Below are 15,411 nucleotides of genomic sequence, written 5' to 3'. Positions count from 1 at the left end.
GGGCTGCCTGGCTCGTTGCGAACTAATTTGTGAGAATTTTACATAATTATGACATGACATTGAAGGTTGTGCAATGTAACAGCAATATTTAGACTTAGGGTTGCCACCCGTTAGATAAAATATGGAACGGTTCCATATTTCACTGAAAGAATAAAAGTTTTGTTTTCGAAATTATAGTTTACGGATTTGACCATATTAATGACCGAAAGCTCGTATTTCTGTGTTAATTATTATAATTAAGTCTATGATTTGATATTTGATAGAGCAGTCTGACTGAGCGGTGGTAGGCAGCAGCACGCTCGTAAGGATTCATTCAAACTTTACTCCATCTGCCAGAGGCTCTAAGCAATGCTTGATCACAGCACTGTTTATGACTTCAAGCCTATCAACTCCTGAAATTAGGCTGCCAATACTAAAGTGCCTATTAGAACATCCAATAGAGAAATAGTCGACGCATCATAATTCCTAGAATAACTACAACCTAAAACTTCTTAACTGGGAATATTGAAGAACTGGGAATATTGAACCACCAGCTTTCATATGTTCTGAGCAAGGAACTTAAACGTTAGCTTTTTTACATGGCATATATTGCACTTTTACTTTCTTCTCCAACACTATGTTTTTGCATTATTTAAACCAATTGAGCATGTTTCATTATTTATTTGAGACTAAATAGATTTTATTTATGTATTATATTAAGTTAAAATAAGTGGTCATCCAGTATTGTTGTAATTGTCATTATTACAAGTGTGTGTGTGTGTGTGTGTGTGTATATCGGCCGATTTTAATCGGTATCGGCTTTTTTGGTCCCCCAATAATCGATATCGCCATTGAAAAAAAATCATAATCAGTCGACCTCTAGTTAGGATGGAGGGAAAGATGAACGGAGCAAAGTACAGAGAGATCCTTGATGAAAACCTGCTCCAGAGTGCTCAGGACCTCTGACTGAGGTGAAGGTTCACCTTCCAACAGGACAACGACCCTAAGCACACAGCCAAGGCAACGCAGGAGTGTCTTCGGGACCAGTCTCTCTGAATGTCTTTGAGTGGCCCAGCCAGAGCCTGGACTTGAACCTGATCGAACATCTGTGGAGAGACCTGAAAATAGCTGTGCAGCGACACTCCCCATCCAACCTGACAGAGCTTGAGAGGATCTGCAGAGAAGAATGGGAGAAACTCCCCAAATACAGGTGTGCCAAGCTTGTAGCGTCTTACCCAAAAAGACTCGGCTGTCATTGCTGCCAAAGGTGCTTCAACAGAGTACTGATTAAGGGTCTGAATACTTATGTAAATGTGATTTTTCTGTTATTTTTTTTGTATAAATTAGCAAAAATGTATAACAACCTGTTTTTGCTTTGTCATTATGGTGTAATTTGTGTAGATTGATGAGGATAATTATTATTTTTTGAAAAAGTCTAACGTAAAAAGAAAAGTACACACAGTTGAAGTGGGAAGTTTACATACACCATAGCCAAATGCATTTAAACTCAGTTTTTCACAATTCCTGACATTTAATCATAGTAAAAATTCCCTGTCTTTATGTCAGTTAAGATCAGCACTTTATTTTAAGAATTTGAAATGTCAGAACAATAGTAGAGATTTATTTCAGCTTTTGTTTCTTTCATCACATTCCCAGTGGGTCAGAAGTTTACATACACTCAATTAGTATTTGGTAGCATTGCCTTTAAATTGTTTAATTTGGGTCAAACGTTTCGGGTAGCCTTCCACAAGCTTCCCACAATAAGTTGAGTGGATTTTGGCCCATTCGTCCTGATAGACCTGGTGTAACTGAGTCAGGTTTGTAGGCCTCATTTACATTTACGTCATTTAGCAGACGCTCTTATCCAGAGCGACTTACAAATTGGTGCATTCACCTTATGATATCCAGTGGAACAACCACTTTACAATAGTACATCTATATCTTTTTTTGGGGGGGGTGGGGTGCGTTAGAAGGATTACTTTATCCTATCCCAGGTATTCCTTAAAGAGGTGGGGTTTCAGGTGTCTCCGGAAGGTGGTGATTGACTCCGCTGTCCTGGCATCGTGAGGGAGCTTGTTCCACCATTGGGGTGCCAGAGCAGCGAACAGTTTTGACTGGGATGAGCGGGAACAGTGCTTCCGCAGAGGTAGGGGGGCCAGCAGGCCAGAGGTGGATGAACGCAGTGCCCTTGTTTGGGTGTAGGTACTGATCAGAGCCTGAAGGTACGGAGGTGCCGTTCCCCTCACAGCTCCATAGGCAAGCACCATGGTCTTGTAGCAGATGCGAGCTTCAACTGGAAGCCAGTGGAGTGTGCGGAGGAGCGGGGTGACGTGAGAGAACTTGGGAAGGTTGAACACCAGACGGGCTGCAGCGTTCTGGATGAGTTGTAGGGGGTTAATGGCACAGGCAGGGAGCCCCGCCAACAGCGAGTTGCAGTAATCCAGACGGGAGATGACAAGTGCCTGGATTAGGACCTGCGCCGCTTCCTGTGTAAGGCAGGGTCATACTCTGCGAATGTTGTAGAGCATGAACCTACAGGATCGGGTCACCGCCTTGATGTTAGCGGAGAATGACAGGGTTTTGTCCAGGGTCACGCCAAGGCTCTTAGCACTCGGAGGAGGACACAATGGAGTTGTCAACCGTGATGGCGAGATCATGGAACGGCAGTCCTTCCCCGGGAGGAAGAGCAGCTCCGTCTTGCCGAGGTTCAGCTTGAGGTGGTGATCCGTCATCCACACTGATATGTCTGCCAGACATGCAGAGATGCGATTCGCCACCTGGTTATCAGAAGGGGGAAAGGAGAAGATTGTGTGTCGTCTGCGTAGCAATGATAGGAGAGACCATGTGAGGATATGACAGAGCCAAGTGACTTGGTGTATAGCGAGAATAGGAGAGGGCCTAGAACTGAGCCCTGGGGGACACCAGTGGCGAGAGCACGTGGTGCGGAGACGGATTCTTGCCACGCCACCTGGTAGGAGCGACCTGTCAGGTAGGACGCAATCCAAGAGTGAGCCGCGCCGGAGATGCCCAACTCGGAGAGGGTGGAGAGGAGGATCTGATGGTTCACAGTATCAAAGGCAGCAGATAGATCTAGAAGGATGAGAGCAGAGGAGAGGGAGAGTTAGCTTTAGCAGTGCGGAGAGCCTCCGTGACACAGAGAAGAGCAGTCTCAGTTGAATGACCAGTCTTGAAACCTGACTGATTTGGATCAAGAAGGTCATTCTGAGAGAGATAGCAAGAGAGCTGGCCAAGGAGTTTTGGAGAGAAAAGAAAGAAGGGATACTGGTCTGTAGTTGTTGACATCGGAGGGATCGATTGTAGGTTTTTTGAGAAGGGGTGCAACTCTCGCTCTCTTGAAGACGGAAGGGATGTAGCCAGCGGTCAAGGATGAGCGAGGTGAGGTAAGGGAGAAGGTCTCCAGAAATGGTCTGGAGAGGAGGGGATAGGGTCAAGCTGGCAGGTTGTTGGGCGGCCGGCCGTCACAAGTCGCAAGATTTCATCTAGAGAAAGAGGGGAGAAAGAGGTCAAAGCATAGGGTAGGGCAATGTGAGCAGGACCAGCGGTGTCGTTTGACTTAACCTCCTTGCTCGTGCACGCTTTTTCAGTTCTGCCCACAAATATTCTATGGGATTGAGGTCAGGGCTTTGTGATGGCCACTCCAATACCTTGACGTTGTCCTTAAGCCATTTTGCCACAACTTTGGAAGTATGCTTGGGGTCATTGTCCATTTGTAAGACCCATTTGTGACCAAGCTTTAACTTCCTGGCTGATGTCTTGAGATGTTGCTTCAATATATCCACATAATTTTCCTGCCTCATGATGCCATCTATTTTGTGAAGTGCACCAGGCCCTCCTGCAGCAAGCATCCCCACAACATGATGCTGCTACCCCCGTGCTTCACGGTTGGGATGGTGTTCTTCGGCTTGCAAGCTTCCCCCTTTTTCCTCCAAACATAACGATGGTCATTATGGCCAAACAGTTATATTTTCTGTTTCATCAGACCATAGGACATTTCTCCAAAAAGTACGATTTTTGTCCCCATGTGCAGTTGCAAACCGTAGTCTGGCTTTTTTATGGCGGTTTTGGAGCAGTGGCTTCTTCCTTGCTGAGCGGCCTTTCAGGTTATGTCGATATAGGACTTGTTTTACTGTGGATATAGATACTTTTTGTACCTGTTTCCTCCAGCATCTTCACAAGGTCCTTTGCTGTTGTTCTGGGATTGATTTGCACTTTTCGCACCAAAGTACGTTAATCTCTAGGAGACAGAACCCGTCTCCTTCCTGAGCGGTATGATGGCTGCGTGGTCCCACGGTGTTTATACTTGCGTACTATTGTTTGTACAGATGCACGTGGTACCTTCAGGTGTTTGGAAATTGCTCCTAATGATGTACCAGACTTGTGGAGGTCTACAATATTTTTTCTGAGGTCTTGGCTGATTTCTTTTGATTTTCCCATGATGTCAAGCCAAGAGGCACTGAGTTTGAAGGCAGGCCTTGAAATACATCCACAGGTACACCTCCAATTGACTGAAATTATGTCAATTAGCCTATCAGAAGCTTCTAAAGCCATGACATCATTTTCTGGAATTTTCCAAGCTGTTTAAAGGCACAGTCAACTTAGTGTATGTTAACTTTTGACCCACTGGTATTGTGATACGGGGAATTATAAGTGAAATAATCTGTCTGTAAACAATTGTTGGAAAAATTACTTGTGTCATCCACAAAGTAGATGTCTTAACTGACTTGCCAAAACTATAGTTTGTTAACAAGAAATTTGAGGAGTGGTTGAAAAATGAGTTTTAATGACTCCAAAGTGTAAACTTCCGACTTCCACTGTGTGTGTGTGTGTGTGTGTGTGTGTGTGTGTGTGTGTGTGTGTGTGTGTGTGTGTGTGTGTGTGTGTGTGTGTGTGTGTGTGTGTGTGTGTGTGTGTGTGTGTGTGTGTGTGTGTGTGTGTGTGTGTGTATATATATATATATATATATATATATATATATATATATATATATATATACACTCTCACTCTCACTCAAAGGTTTTAGAACACCTTCTCATTCAAGTGTTTTTATTTATTTTTACTATTTTCTACATTTAAGAATAATAGTGAAACATCAAAACTATGAAATAACACATATGAATGAAATCATGTAGTAAAAGTGTTAAACAAATCTAAATATATTTTGTATTTGAGGTTCTTCAAATAATCGCCTTGATGACTGCTTTCCACACTCTTGACATTGTCTCAACCAGGTTCACCTGGAATGCTTTTCCAACAGTCTTGAAGGAGTTCCCACATATGCTGAGCAGTTGTTGGTTGTGTTTCCTTCACTCTGCGGCCCAACTCATCCCAAACCATCTCAATTTGGTTGAGGTCAGGGGATTGTGGAGGCCAGGTCATCTGATGCAGCACTCAATCACTATCCTTCTTGGTAAAATAGCCCTTACACAGCCTGGAGGTGTGTTGGGTCATTTTCCTGTTGGAAAACAAATGATAGTACTACTAAGCCCAAAACCGGATGGGATGGCGTATCTCTGCAGAATGCTGTGGTAGCCATGCTGGTTCAGTGTGTCTTGAATTCTAAATAAATTACAGACGGTATCACCAGCAAAGCACACCCACACCATAACACCTCCTCCTCCATGCTTTATGGTGGGAAATACACATGCGGAGATCATCCGTTCACCCACACGGTGGTTGGAACCAAAAATCTCCAAGCAATTCTCTTCTTATTGGTGTCCTTTTGAAGTGGTTTATTTTCAGCAATTCGACCATGAAGGCCTTATTCAGAATAACACATACCTTGTCATAACACAACTGATTAGTTCATACGTATTAAGAAGGAATTTGTGTTGAATTTATTTAACTTTTAAGAAGGAACACCTTTCTTGGCTCAAACGCATTAAGGAAAGAAATTAACTTTTAACGAGGGACACCTGTTAACTGAAATGCATTCCAGGTGATTACCTCATGAAGCTGGTTGAGATAATGGCAAGAGTGTGCAACGCTGTCATCAAGGCAATGGGTGGCTACTTTGAAGAATCTCAAATATAAAATATATTTTCATTTGTACACTTTTTTTGGGGGGTTACTACATGATTCCATATGTGTTATTTCACAGTTTTGATGTCTTCACTATTATTCTACAATGTAGAAAATATATATATTTTTTAAAGACCTGTAATGAGTAGGTGTGTCAACTTTTGACTGGTACTATATATATATATATATATATATATATCTATATATATATATACTGCTCAAAAAAAATAAAGGGAACACTTAAACAACACAATGTAACTCCAAGTCAATCACACTTCTGTGAAATCAAACTGTTCACTTAGGAAGCAACACTGATTGACAATAAATTTCACATGCTGTTGTGCAAATGGAATAGACAACAGGTGGAAATTATAGGCAATTAGCAAGACACCCCCAATAAAGGAGTGGTTCTGCAGGTGGGGACCACAGACCACTTCTCAGTTCCTATGCTTCCTGGCTGATGTTTTGGTCACTTTTGAATGCTGGCGGTGCTTTCACTCTAGTGGTAGCATGAGACGGGGTCTACAACCCACACAAGTGGCTCAGGTAGTGCAGCTCATCCAGGATGGCACATCAGTGCGAGCTGTGGCAAGAAGGTTTGCTGTGTCTGTCAGCGTAGTGTCCAGAGCATGGAGGCGCTACCAAGAGACAGGCCAGTACATCAGGAGAAGTGGAGGAGGCCGTAGGAGGGCAACAACCCAGCAGCAGGACCGCTACCTCCGCCTTTGTGCAAGGAGGAGCAGGAGAAGCACTGCCAGAGCCCTGCAAAATGACCTCCAGCAGGCCACAAATGTGCATGTGTCTGCTCAAACGGTCAGAAACAGACTCCATGAGGGTGGTATGAGGGCCCGACGTCCACAGGTGGGGGTTGTGCTTACAGCCCAACACCGTGCAGGACGTTTGGCATTTGCCAGAGAACACCAAGATTGGCAAATTCGCCACTGGCGCCCTGTGCTCTTCACAGATGAAAGCAGGTTCACACTGAGCACGTGACAGACGTGACAGAGTCTGGAGACGCCGTGGAGAACGTTCTGCTGCCTGCAACATCCTCCAGCATGACCAGTTTGGCGGTGGGTCAGTCATGGTGTAGGGTGGCATTTCTTTGGAGGGCCGCACAGCCCTCCATGTGCTCGCCAGAGGTAGCCTGACTGCTATTAGGTACCGAGATGAGATCCTCAGACCCCTTGGGAGACCATATGCTGGTGCGGTTGGCCCTGGGTTCCTCCCAATGCAAGACAATGCTAGACCTCATGTGGCTGGAGTGTGTCAGCAGTTCCTGCAAGAGGAAGGCATTGATGCTATGGACTGGCCCGCCCGTTCCCCAGACCTGAATCCAATTGAGCACATCTGGGACATCATGTCTCGCTCCATCCACCAACGCCACGTTGCACCACAGACTGTCCAGGAGTTGGCGGATGCTTTAGTCCAGGTCTGGGAGGAGATCCCTCAGGAGACCATCCGCCACCTCATCAGGAGCATGCCCAGGCGTTGTAGGGAGGTCATACAGGCACGTGGAGGCCACACACACTACTGAGCCTCATTTTGACTTGTTTTAAGGACATTACATCAAAGTTGGATCAGCCTGTAGTGTGGTTTTCCACTTTAATTTTGAGTGTGACTCCAAATCCAGACCTCCATGGGTTGATAAATTGGATTTCCATTGATTATTTTTGTGTGATTTTGTTGTCAGCACATTCAACTATGTAAAGAAAAAAGTATTTAATAAGATTATTTCTTTCATTCAGATCTAGGATGTGTTTAAGTGTTCCCTTTATTTTTTTGAGCAGTATATATATATATATATACATATATATATATATACATACACACACTACCGTTCAAAAGTTTGGGGTCACTTAGAAATGCCCTTGTTTTTGAAAGAAAAGCACATTTTTGTCCATTTAAAATAACATCAAATTGATCAGAAATACAGTGTAGACATTGTTAATGTTTTAAGTAACTATTGTAGCTGGAAACGGCAGATTTTTTTATGGAATATCTACAAAGGCGTACAGAGACCCCATTATCAGCAACCATCACTCCTGTGTTCCAATGCCATGTTGTGTTAGCTAATCCAAGTTGATCATTTTAAAAGGCACACACACACACAATCTCAACACGAACAACACATTTCACCCCTTCGTCCCCCTTCTCTCCCCATGTCTCTACCCCTCTACCAGGTTGACTGCAGTGGAAGATGAACTGCTGTCTCTAGCTGGTAATGTGGTTTCCCAACAGGCCTCAGTCAACCAGCTGGAGTTGGAGCTGGAGGCAGAGGAAGAGGGCATCAAACGGGGTCAGAGGTGAGGCGATATCCACATGTACTGGAAGGTCCAACTTTACATGGCCAAGCATACTTGGTAATCATTTAGGCAGATATAGTGTAATTACATAGTACTTACAGCTGTTATACCTGATAATATGGTAATTTATCCTGGGTAAACAGAATAGAATTCTATTTTTATGGTCTGAACCAGGATAAAGTTGGCTCTGGCAGTACCAAACCACCATCTTCACCAACACTGACTGGGGAAAAAAGAGTAATGAATTTTGCCATTGATCTGCGTCATATTTTTGCAGTGTGTTGGTGTATCTCCTCTCAACGGTGGTGTTCATCTGCAGGCAGTCTCCTATCAGAGTAGTTTAGGCTGCTCTCCTCTCTGCTATGGCTGGCTAAGCTGGCCGCTCTCTGGGGGACAGACTCACTATGCCTTATGAATATAACATGGTGATATGAGGAGACTTTTCAAGCTCCTCTCATTTGTCTTGGTTTAGATGCCTGTCCGCTGTTATTAGAAGTTACTAATAAGCTCTTAGTGCATAGATGGAGCAGCTGTGTTGACTGACACTAGCCTAATGTTCACTGGTGCCAAGGGAAACATGCTTCTCCTTAAGGAGTCATGGGTTTGATGAAACACTTTGGAAATCAACAGAGACGGACGGGAGTGACTGAATGCTTCCTTGATTAGTAAAGAACTCTTTTACCCAAGTGGTGATGTTCGTTAATGTAGCAGTGCAATATTTGAAAGCTAAGTAAGGAAGAATTTTGTCCACAAATATACCGACATTTCTATTATATGTAAAAAGTTTATAATTAGTGAATGCCATAATGTAGTTATATATTTTTACAAAGCCATTTTAGCTGTCACGCTGGCTGTTCGGTTCGAACAGATTCACAAATCATGGGAATTTGTCACACTATGAAGACGTCTCCCTCTAAGGCACGTGTTGCATGGCAATCTCCCTGCACTTGCCTGGGCTGGTCTGCTCCTGCCATGGCTAAAGCCAGTGTGAGAAACGTGCTAACAAACAATTGTGCTATGAACTAAATAAAAATGCACTCTGACCCAGAAAACCTCTTCACTAGGTGATAGTGTTGTTAGACAAAGCAAGGAAAGTGAACTTCAAACGTGATGTAGTTTTATTGGAATATGCAGCGGTTGTTAAGTAATACATCTGCTACCTTCTGACATGACTTACTGCATCTTTAACCCTACTTCTCCCATATAGAATATCTCATTTAAACTATACTGTTGGTGAGTGCCCTGCGGAAGTGATATGGCTAAGGTGTAGGAGATGGGCCAGTTAACCAGCATTCTTGTGTAAAACCATCGGGCATGTCAGTTATGCTGTAAATATATTGACAGTGAGGCGAAAGTCAATTGAATTGTTGCTATATGTTGAAATGGAAACACATTGTTCCACATTGTCATCACAATGCTTTAATTGATGAGCTGACAGGCTGCTCCTCTCTCTGCAGGGTTTACCAGTTCAGTAAGAGGCATGCGCTGGAGGAGAGCCGACAGCAGGTGATGCTGTCCCTGGGAGCTAGAACCAGGCTGGAGGCACAGAGGTTGCTGCTGAAGGGGAAGCTGGAATGGCTGGGATCCAGTGAACCCCCACCTGCCCTGGGGCTGGAAGAGGACTGTATCTCCCTCTCCTCCATCACCTCTAGTGTAGGTCTCCTCTCTCCCTCTCTCTCTCAAACACACGCACACACACCCTCTGTATATCTTATCCCTGCCACTCATCTGAAAGAGATACTATGCTTCCTGTGGTTGAGATTATCTCTGTCCCTTGCGTCTGTTTCATTGTCTTGTCTCCCATGTGAACCTGACCTGTGATTGCATTCATTGTGTAAGCTCTTGTAAAACATGTTGTTATTGGCTCTTGTTTGTTTCTAGTTCTCCATTGTGTGTTCAGAGTTCAGGTTCTACTCATTCATTATCATATGTGATTGTTGTGTACTTTAGTTTGTTAGCTTGGTAGTTTGCTGCTTTCTAAGTTCTACAAATACATCATCACTAAAACATGAATGTACTGTGGGCTTATGAAAATCACTGAGCGATATATAAAAGCTTTTGAAATCCCATTGTTTTGAAAAAGAAAGAAATTAAACAAAAGGTTAATTGGTTTGCCGTCCCCTCTATACACACACAGTAGTACCAGATGACTAAAGTGAATTGCATCAATGTTCCCACGCAGGTTGTGTTGTAACCCTGGTGTTATGGGCATTTGTAAAATGCCACCATGTAAAAAGCCACACGAGCACTAAAATGTGAAGTTCATTGGAGCGCATCAAATTTGCTGTCAAATGAAAGCTGAGTCTATTTTTACAAAGGCATCTATAACGTGTTTAACCATTTTCCATCCTAAATATTAGGAATAAGCAAAGGCTGCTAAAGATGGCTAAATAGCCATAATACTGCTAAATGGTTACCTGGACTATCTGCATTGACCCTATCTTGCACTGACTCTATGCACACTCACAAAACTATATACAGTTGTAGTTGGAAGTTTACATACACTTAGGTTGGAGTCATTAAAACTCATTTTTCAACCACTCCACAAATTTCTTGTTAACAAACTATAGTTTTGGCAAGTCGATTAGGACATCTACTTTGTGCATGACACAAGTAATTTTTCCAACAATTGTTTACAGACAGATTATTTCACTTATAATTCACTGTATCACAATTCCAGTGGGTCAGAAGTTTACATATACACTAAGTTGACTGTGCCTTTAAACAGTTTGGAAAATTCCAGAAAATGATGTCATGGCTTTAGAAGCTTCTGATAGGCTAATTGACATACTTTGAATCAATTGGAGTTGTACCTGTTGATGTATTTCAAGGCCTGCCTTCAAACTCAGTGCCTCTTTGCTTGACATCATGGGAAAATCAAAAGAAATCAGCCAAGACCTCAGAAAAAAATGGTGGACCTCCACAAATCTGGTTCATCCTTGGGAGCAATTTCCAAAGGCCTGAAGGTACCACGTGCATCTGTACAAACAATAGTACGCAAGTATAAACACCGTGGGACCACGCAGCCGGCATACTGCTCAGGAAGGAGACGTGTTTTGTCTCCTAGAGATGAACGTACTTTGGTGCGAAAAGTGCAAATCAATCCCAGAACAACAGCAAAGGACCTTGTGAAGATGCTGGAGGAAACGGGTACAAAAGTATTTATATCCACAGTAAAACGAGTCCTATATCGACATATCCTGAAAGGCCGCTCAGCAAGGAAAAAAATACTGCTCCAAAACCGCCATAAAAAAGCCAGACTGCACATGGGGACAAAGATGGTACTTTTTGGAGAAATGTCCTCTGATCTGATGAAACAAAAATAGTTGATGAAACAACTGTTTGGCCGTAATTACCATCGTTATGTTTGGAGGAAAAAGGGGGAGGCTTGCAAGCCAAAGAACACCATCCCAACCGTGAAGCACGGGGGTGGCAGCATCATGTTGTGGGGGTGCTTTGCTGCAGGAGGGACTGGTGCACTTCACAAAATAGATGGCATCATGAGGAAAGAAAATTATGTGGATATATTGAACCAACATCTAAAGACATCAGTCAGGAAGTAAAGCTTGGTCGCAAATGGGTCTTCCAAATGGACAATGACCCCAAGCATACTTCCAAAGTTGTGTCAAAATGGCATAAGGACAACGTCAAGGTATTGGAGTGACCATAACAAAGCCCTGACCTCAATCCTATAGAAAATGTGTGGTCAGAACTGAAAAAGCGTGTGCGAGCAAGGAGGCCTACAAACCTGACTCAATTACACCAGCTCTGTCAGGACGAATTGGCCAAAATCCACCCAACTTATTGTGGGAAGCTTGTGGAAGGTTACCCGAATTGTTTGACCCAAGTTAAACAATTTAAAGGCAATGCTACCAAATACTAATTGAGTGTATGTGAACTTCTGACCCACTGGGAATGTGATGAAAGAAATAAAAGCTGAAATAAATCATTCTCTCTACTATTATTCTGACATTTCACATTCTCAAAACAAAGTGTTGATCTTAACTGACCTAAGACAGGGAATTTTTACTAGGATTAAATGTCAGGAATTGTGAAACTGAGTAAATATATTTGGCTAGTGTATGTAAACTTCTATATACTGTATACAACTGTATACACACTATGTATAGACTCACCCACAAACATTACACTGACAGTCTCACTCAAACCCTCACACATTCAAATACACTACATACATACGCGCACACACACACGCGCGCCATACACACAATTTCACAATCATCATATGCTGCTACTGTTTTTAATTTTACTCTTCTTATTATCTATTCGAATGCCTATTCACTTTACCCTGCCTTCATGTACACATCTAACTCAAATACCTTGTACCCCTGCTCAGTGACATGGTAGTGGTACTCCCTTTATACAGCTTTATTCTTGTGTTACTATTTGTATTTTTCTTATTTTTAAGTGTGCATCGTTGGGAAGAGCTCCTGAGATAGAGTTTCACGATAAAGTCTACACGTGACAAATATAAATTGATTTGATTGAGTACAGTAAAGGAAAGTAGAGTATAGGTCAGTACTGTACTTTACTGTACAGGAGTTTAGTACAGTAGAGCACAGTATAATTTACTGTATAGTCCTATACTGTACTGAACTCTATTCTGCTGCACTGTACTCTGTGCTAAATTGTGATGTACAAACTTGTGAAACATAGACGTCTATGATTGGTACAGATTTGGTGTGGTCCGGACCAACCAAATTTCGTCTTGTTTTGGGCCGGCGCTCATTAGAATAGCCAGTATGTAGAATAATACCCAAACATGCAAAGGAGGATATAAAATGTTTCTACCTTTTGTGTACCTATTCAGGATACATCACCATGAAGAGAATGCCATTCATCATTATGCATTTCTGTATAGTACAGTTCAGGCACCCATGATGTCATGATGTTACCATCACTCTTACCGGGTGGTAATCCACTTCACTTACTGTGGTTCAATATCCAAAATATAAAAAAATGTCAAACTCAAGGTATCATGTTATAGCTGACACCCCAATCTTTCTGCAAACTTCTTTGAATCTCAATTTGGAGTAGATATTTACGTTTTTGGAAAACGTGGTCACAAAAAAAACAGAGGGAGATTTTACCATCATTCTGTTAACAAACTTTACATCTGTACTGTTCTTCGAGTAATTGTGTTGTCAAATTCTGTGGAAATGTTTAAAAGTACTGCTTGTGCATAGAGTTGTATGACTTGTTTAACTTTGCAATCAATGGTTTGTGTTTGGCATACTTTGAAAGTAAAAAATCTCAGCGTCATTCTGCTACCGTGGAATTGCCCTTATGTAACCTTCCAGTTCAACTAGAAGGCATCTGAACTACAGACTGACTCAACCAGTCTGTTCTGTACTGAGGACAACCTATCCCCCTGTCGCGTTCAGATACAACCATCTCTATTGAAACAGAGGCATGATTGAGGATCTTGGTGCTTTGCGTACTTTGCTGTCTGTCATGGTGTTGACTCAAGTGCATTCCTACACCCATTTTCATAGCGCTGTTTTATCCAGTTCCACCCTAAAGCAAACAAGTTTTTTTTCTTCTTTGACATTCTCCACTCATCATGTTTGTAATTTTTTGTAACATTCTCTCATCTGTGGATTATGTTGTGTTTCTGAGTGCTGTTACATGTTGTTATTATTAACACAGGTACTGGTGGTGATGAGCCTTCCTAAAAGAGAGGGTGATGATGGTTGTGCTCTGTGTTGTTATTATTAACACAGGTACTGGTGGTGATGAGCCTTCCTAAAAGAGAGGGTGATGATGGTTGTGCTCTGTGTTGTTATTATTTACACAGGTACTGGTGGTGATGAGCCTTCCTAAAAGAGAGGTTGATGATGGTTGTGCTCTGTGTTGTTATTATTAACACAGGTACTGGTGGTGATGAGCATTCCTAAAAGAGAGGGTGATGATGGTTGTGCTCTGTGTTGTTATTATTAACACAGGTACTGGTGGTGATGAGCCTTCCTAAAAGAGAGGTTGATGATGGTTGTGCTCTGTGTTGTTATTATTTACACAGGTACTGGTGGTGATGAGCCTTCCTAAAAGAGAGGGTGATGATGGTTGTGCTCTGTGTTGTTGTTATTATTAACACAGGTACTGGTGGTGATGAGCCTTCCTAAAAGAGAGGGTGATGATGGTTGTGCTCTGTGTTGTTGTTATTATTAACACAGGTACTGATGGTGATGAGCATTCCTAAAAGAGAGGGTGATGATGGTTGTGCTCTGTGTTGTTATTATTAACACAGGTACTGATGGTGATGAGCATTCCTAAAAGAGAGGGTGATGATGGTTGTGCTCTGTGTTGTTTCAGGAGAGGGACGGCCTCAGAAACCTCAGTGTGGACGGCATCATAAGCCATTTTAGCGGCCTGTTCAAACCCAAATACACGGTCAGTGATGTAACATACACAGTCAGTGTTCAGAAATAGTCAGCTATGGTCATACATAGTACACAGTTATGGTCATACCAGTGATGCAGCATAGACAATCTGTTATTTTCATACACGGTCAACTATAGTCATTCATTGTCAGTGAGGCATCATTGTGATCACCCTGTCACAGATGGACCTGTTCTGTTTTCACCCACCTGCTGCCTTTGATTTATCTGTCTCTGTCTATTCAAACAACTCAAGTCAGACAGTCAAACAGTTCCCTTGAGAAACAGCGATTGGCCGTGTTTTCTCTGTAAGCCTAACTGTTCAGAGTAGGACTCCAGTTGTGAAACGCCTTGTTTCTCATCTGGCTTTCCTCTTTTTTACCAATCTTCTCTCTAGAGATGTTTGTTTACGATGTTGTAGTATGCCTTATCTTGTCATCTGAACAGTAGTATCTTTTTGAATTGGCGCCATGTTGTCTGTAGTATAAAATAAAATGACTAGGTATCCATTAGTGGTGCAACGGATCACAAAACTCATGGTTCAGATCGGATCGCGGTTTTGAGTCGCGGATCTGATCATTTATCGGATCAGCAAAAAAAAGGGGGGGGGGACAAATATAACTTTGCTTTCCATTTATTACTTAAAGAACAGTTAAAGCAAGGAACTTTTCAATATTTAAATAAAATATTCA

At 42.5% G+C, this 15,411-nt stretch overlaps 1 protein-coding gene across 3 annotated transcripts in view; it reads left to right on the top strand.

Annotated features, from left to right (window-relative positions):
* Positions 1–15,411, top strand: part of LOC115167186 (tyrosine-protein kinase Fes/Fps) — a 44,137-nt gene that overhangs the window by 19,663 nt on the left and 9,063 nt on the right. For 2 of the 3 annotated variants that reach the window (XM_029721358.1, XM_029721356.1), the window contains exons 8-10: positions 8,199–8,321; positions 9,779–9,974; positions 14,655–14,732. In XM_029721358.1, the coding sequence (XP_029577218.1) occupies positions 8,199–8,321; positions 9,779–9,974; positions 14,655–14,732 (397 nt within the window). The remainder of the gene's footprint in view (positions 1–8,198; positions 8,322–9,778; positions 9,975–14,654; positions 14,733–15,411) is intronic. The other variant, XM_029721359.1, reaches the window with a different exon arrangement.

The sequence above is a fragment of the Salmo trutta genome, chromosome 29 (genome assembly GCF_901001165.1).
Source record: "Salmo trutta chromosome 29, fSalTru1.1, whole genome shotgun sequence".
Lineage (NCBI taxonomy): Eukaryota > Metazoa > Chordata > Actinopteri > Salmoniformes > Salmonidae > Salmo > Salmo trutta.
The sequence above is the reverse complement of the archived record's forward strand: the minus strand, read 5'-3'. Positions and strand labels throughout refer to the sequence as shown.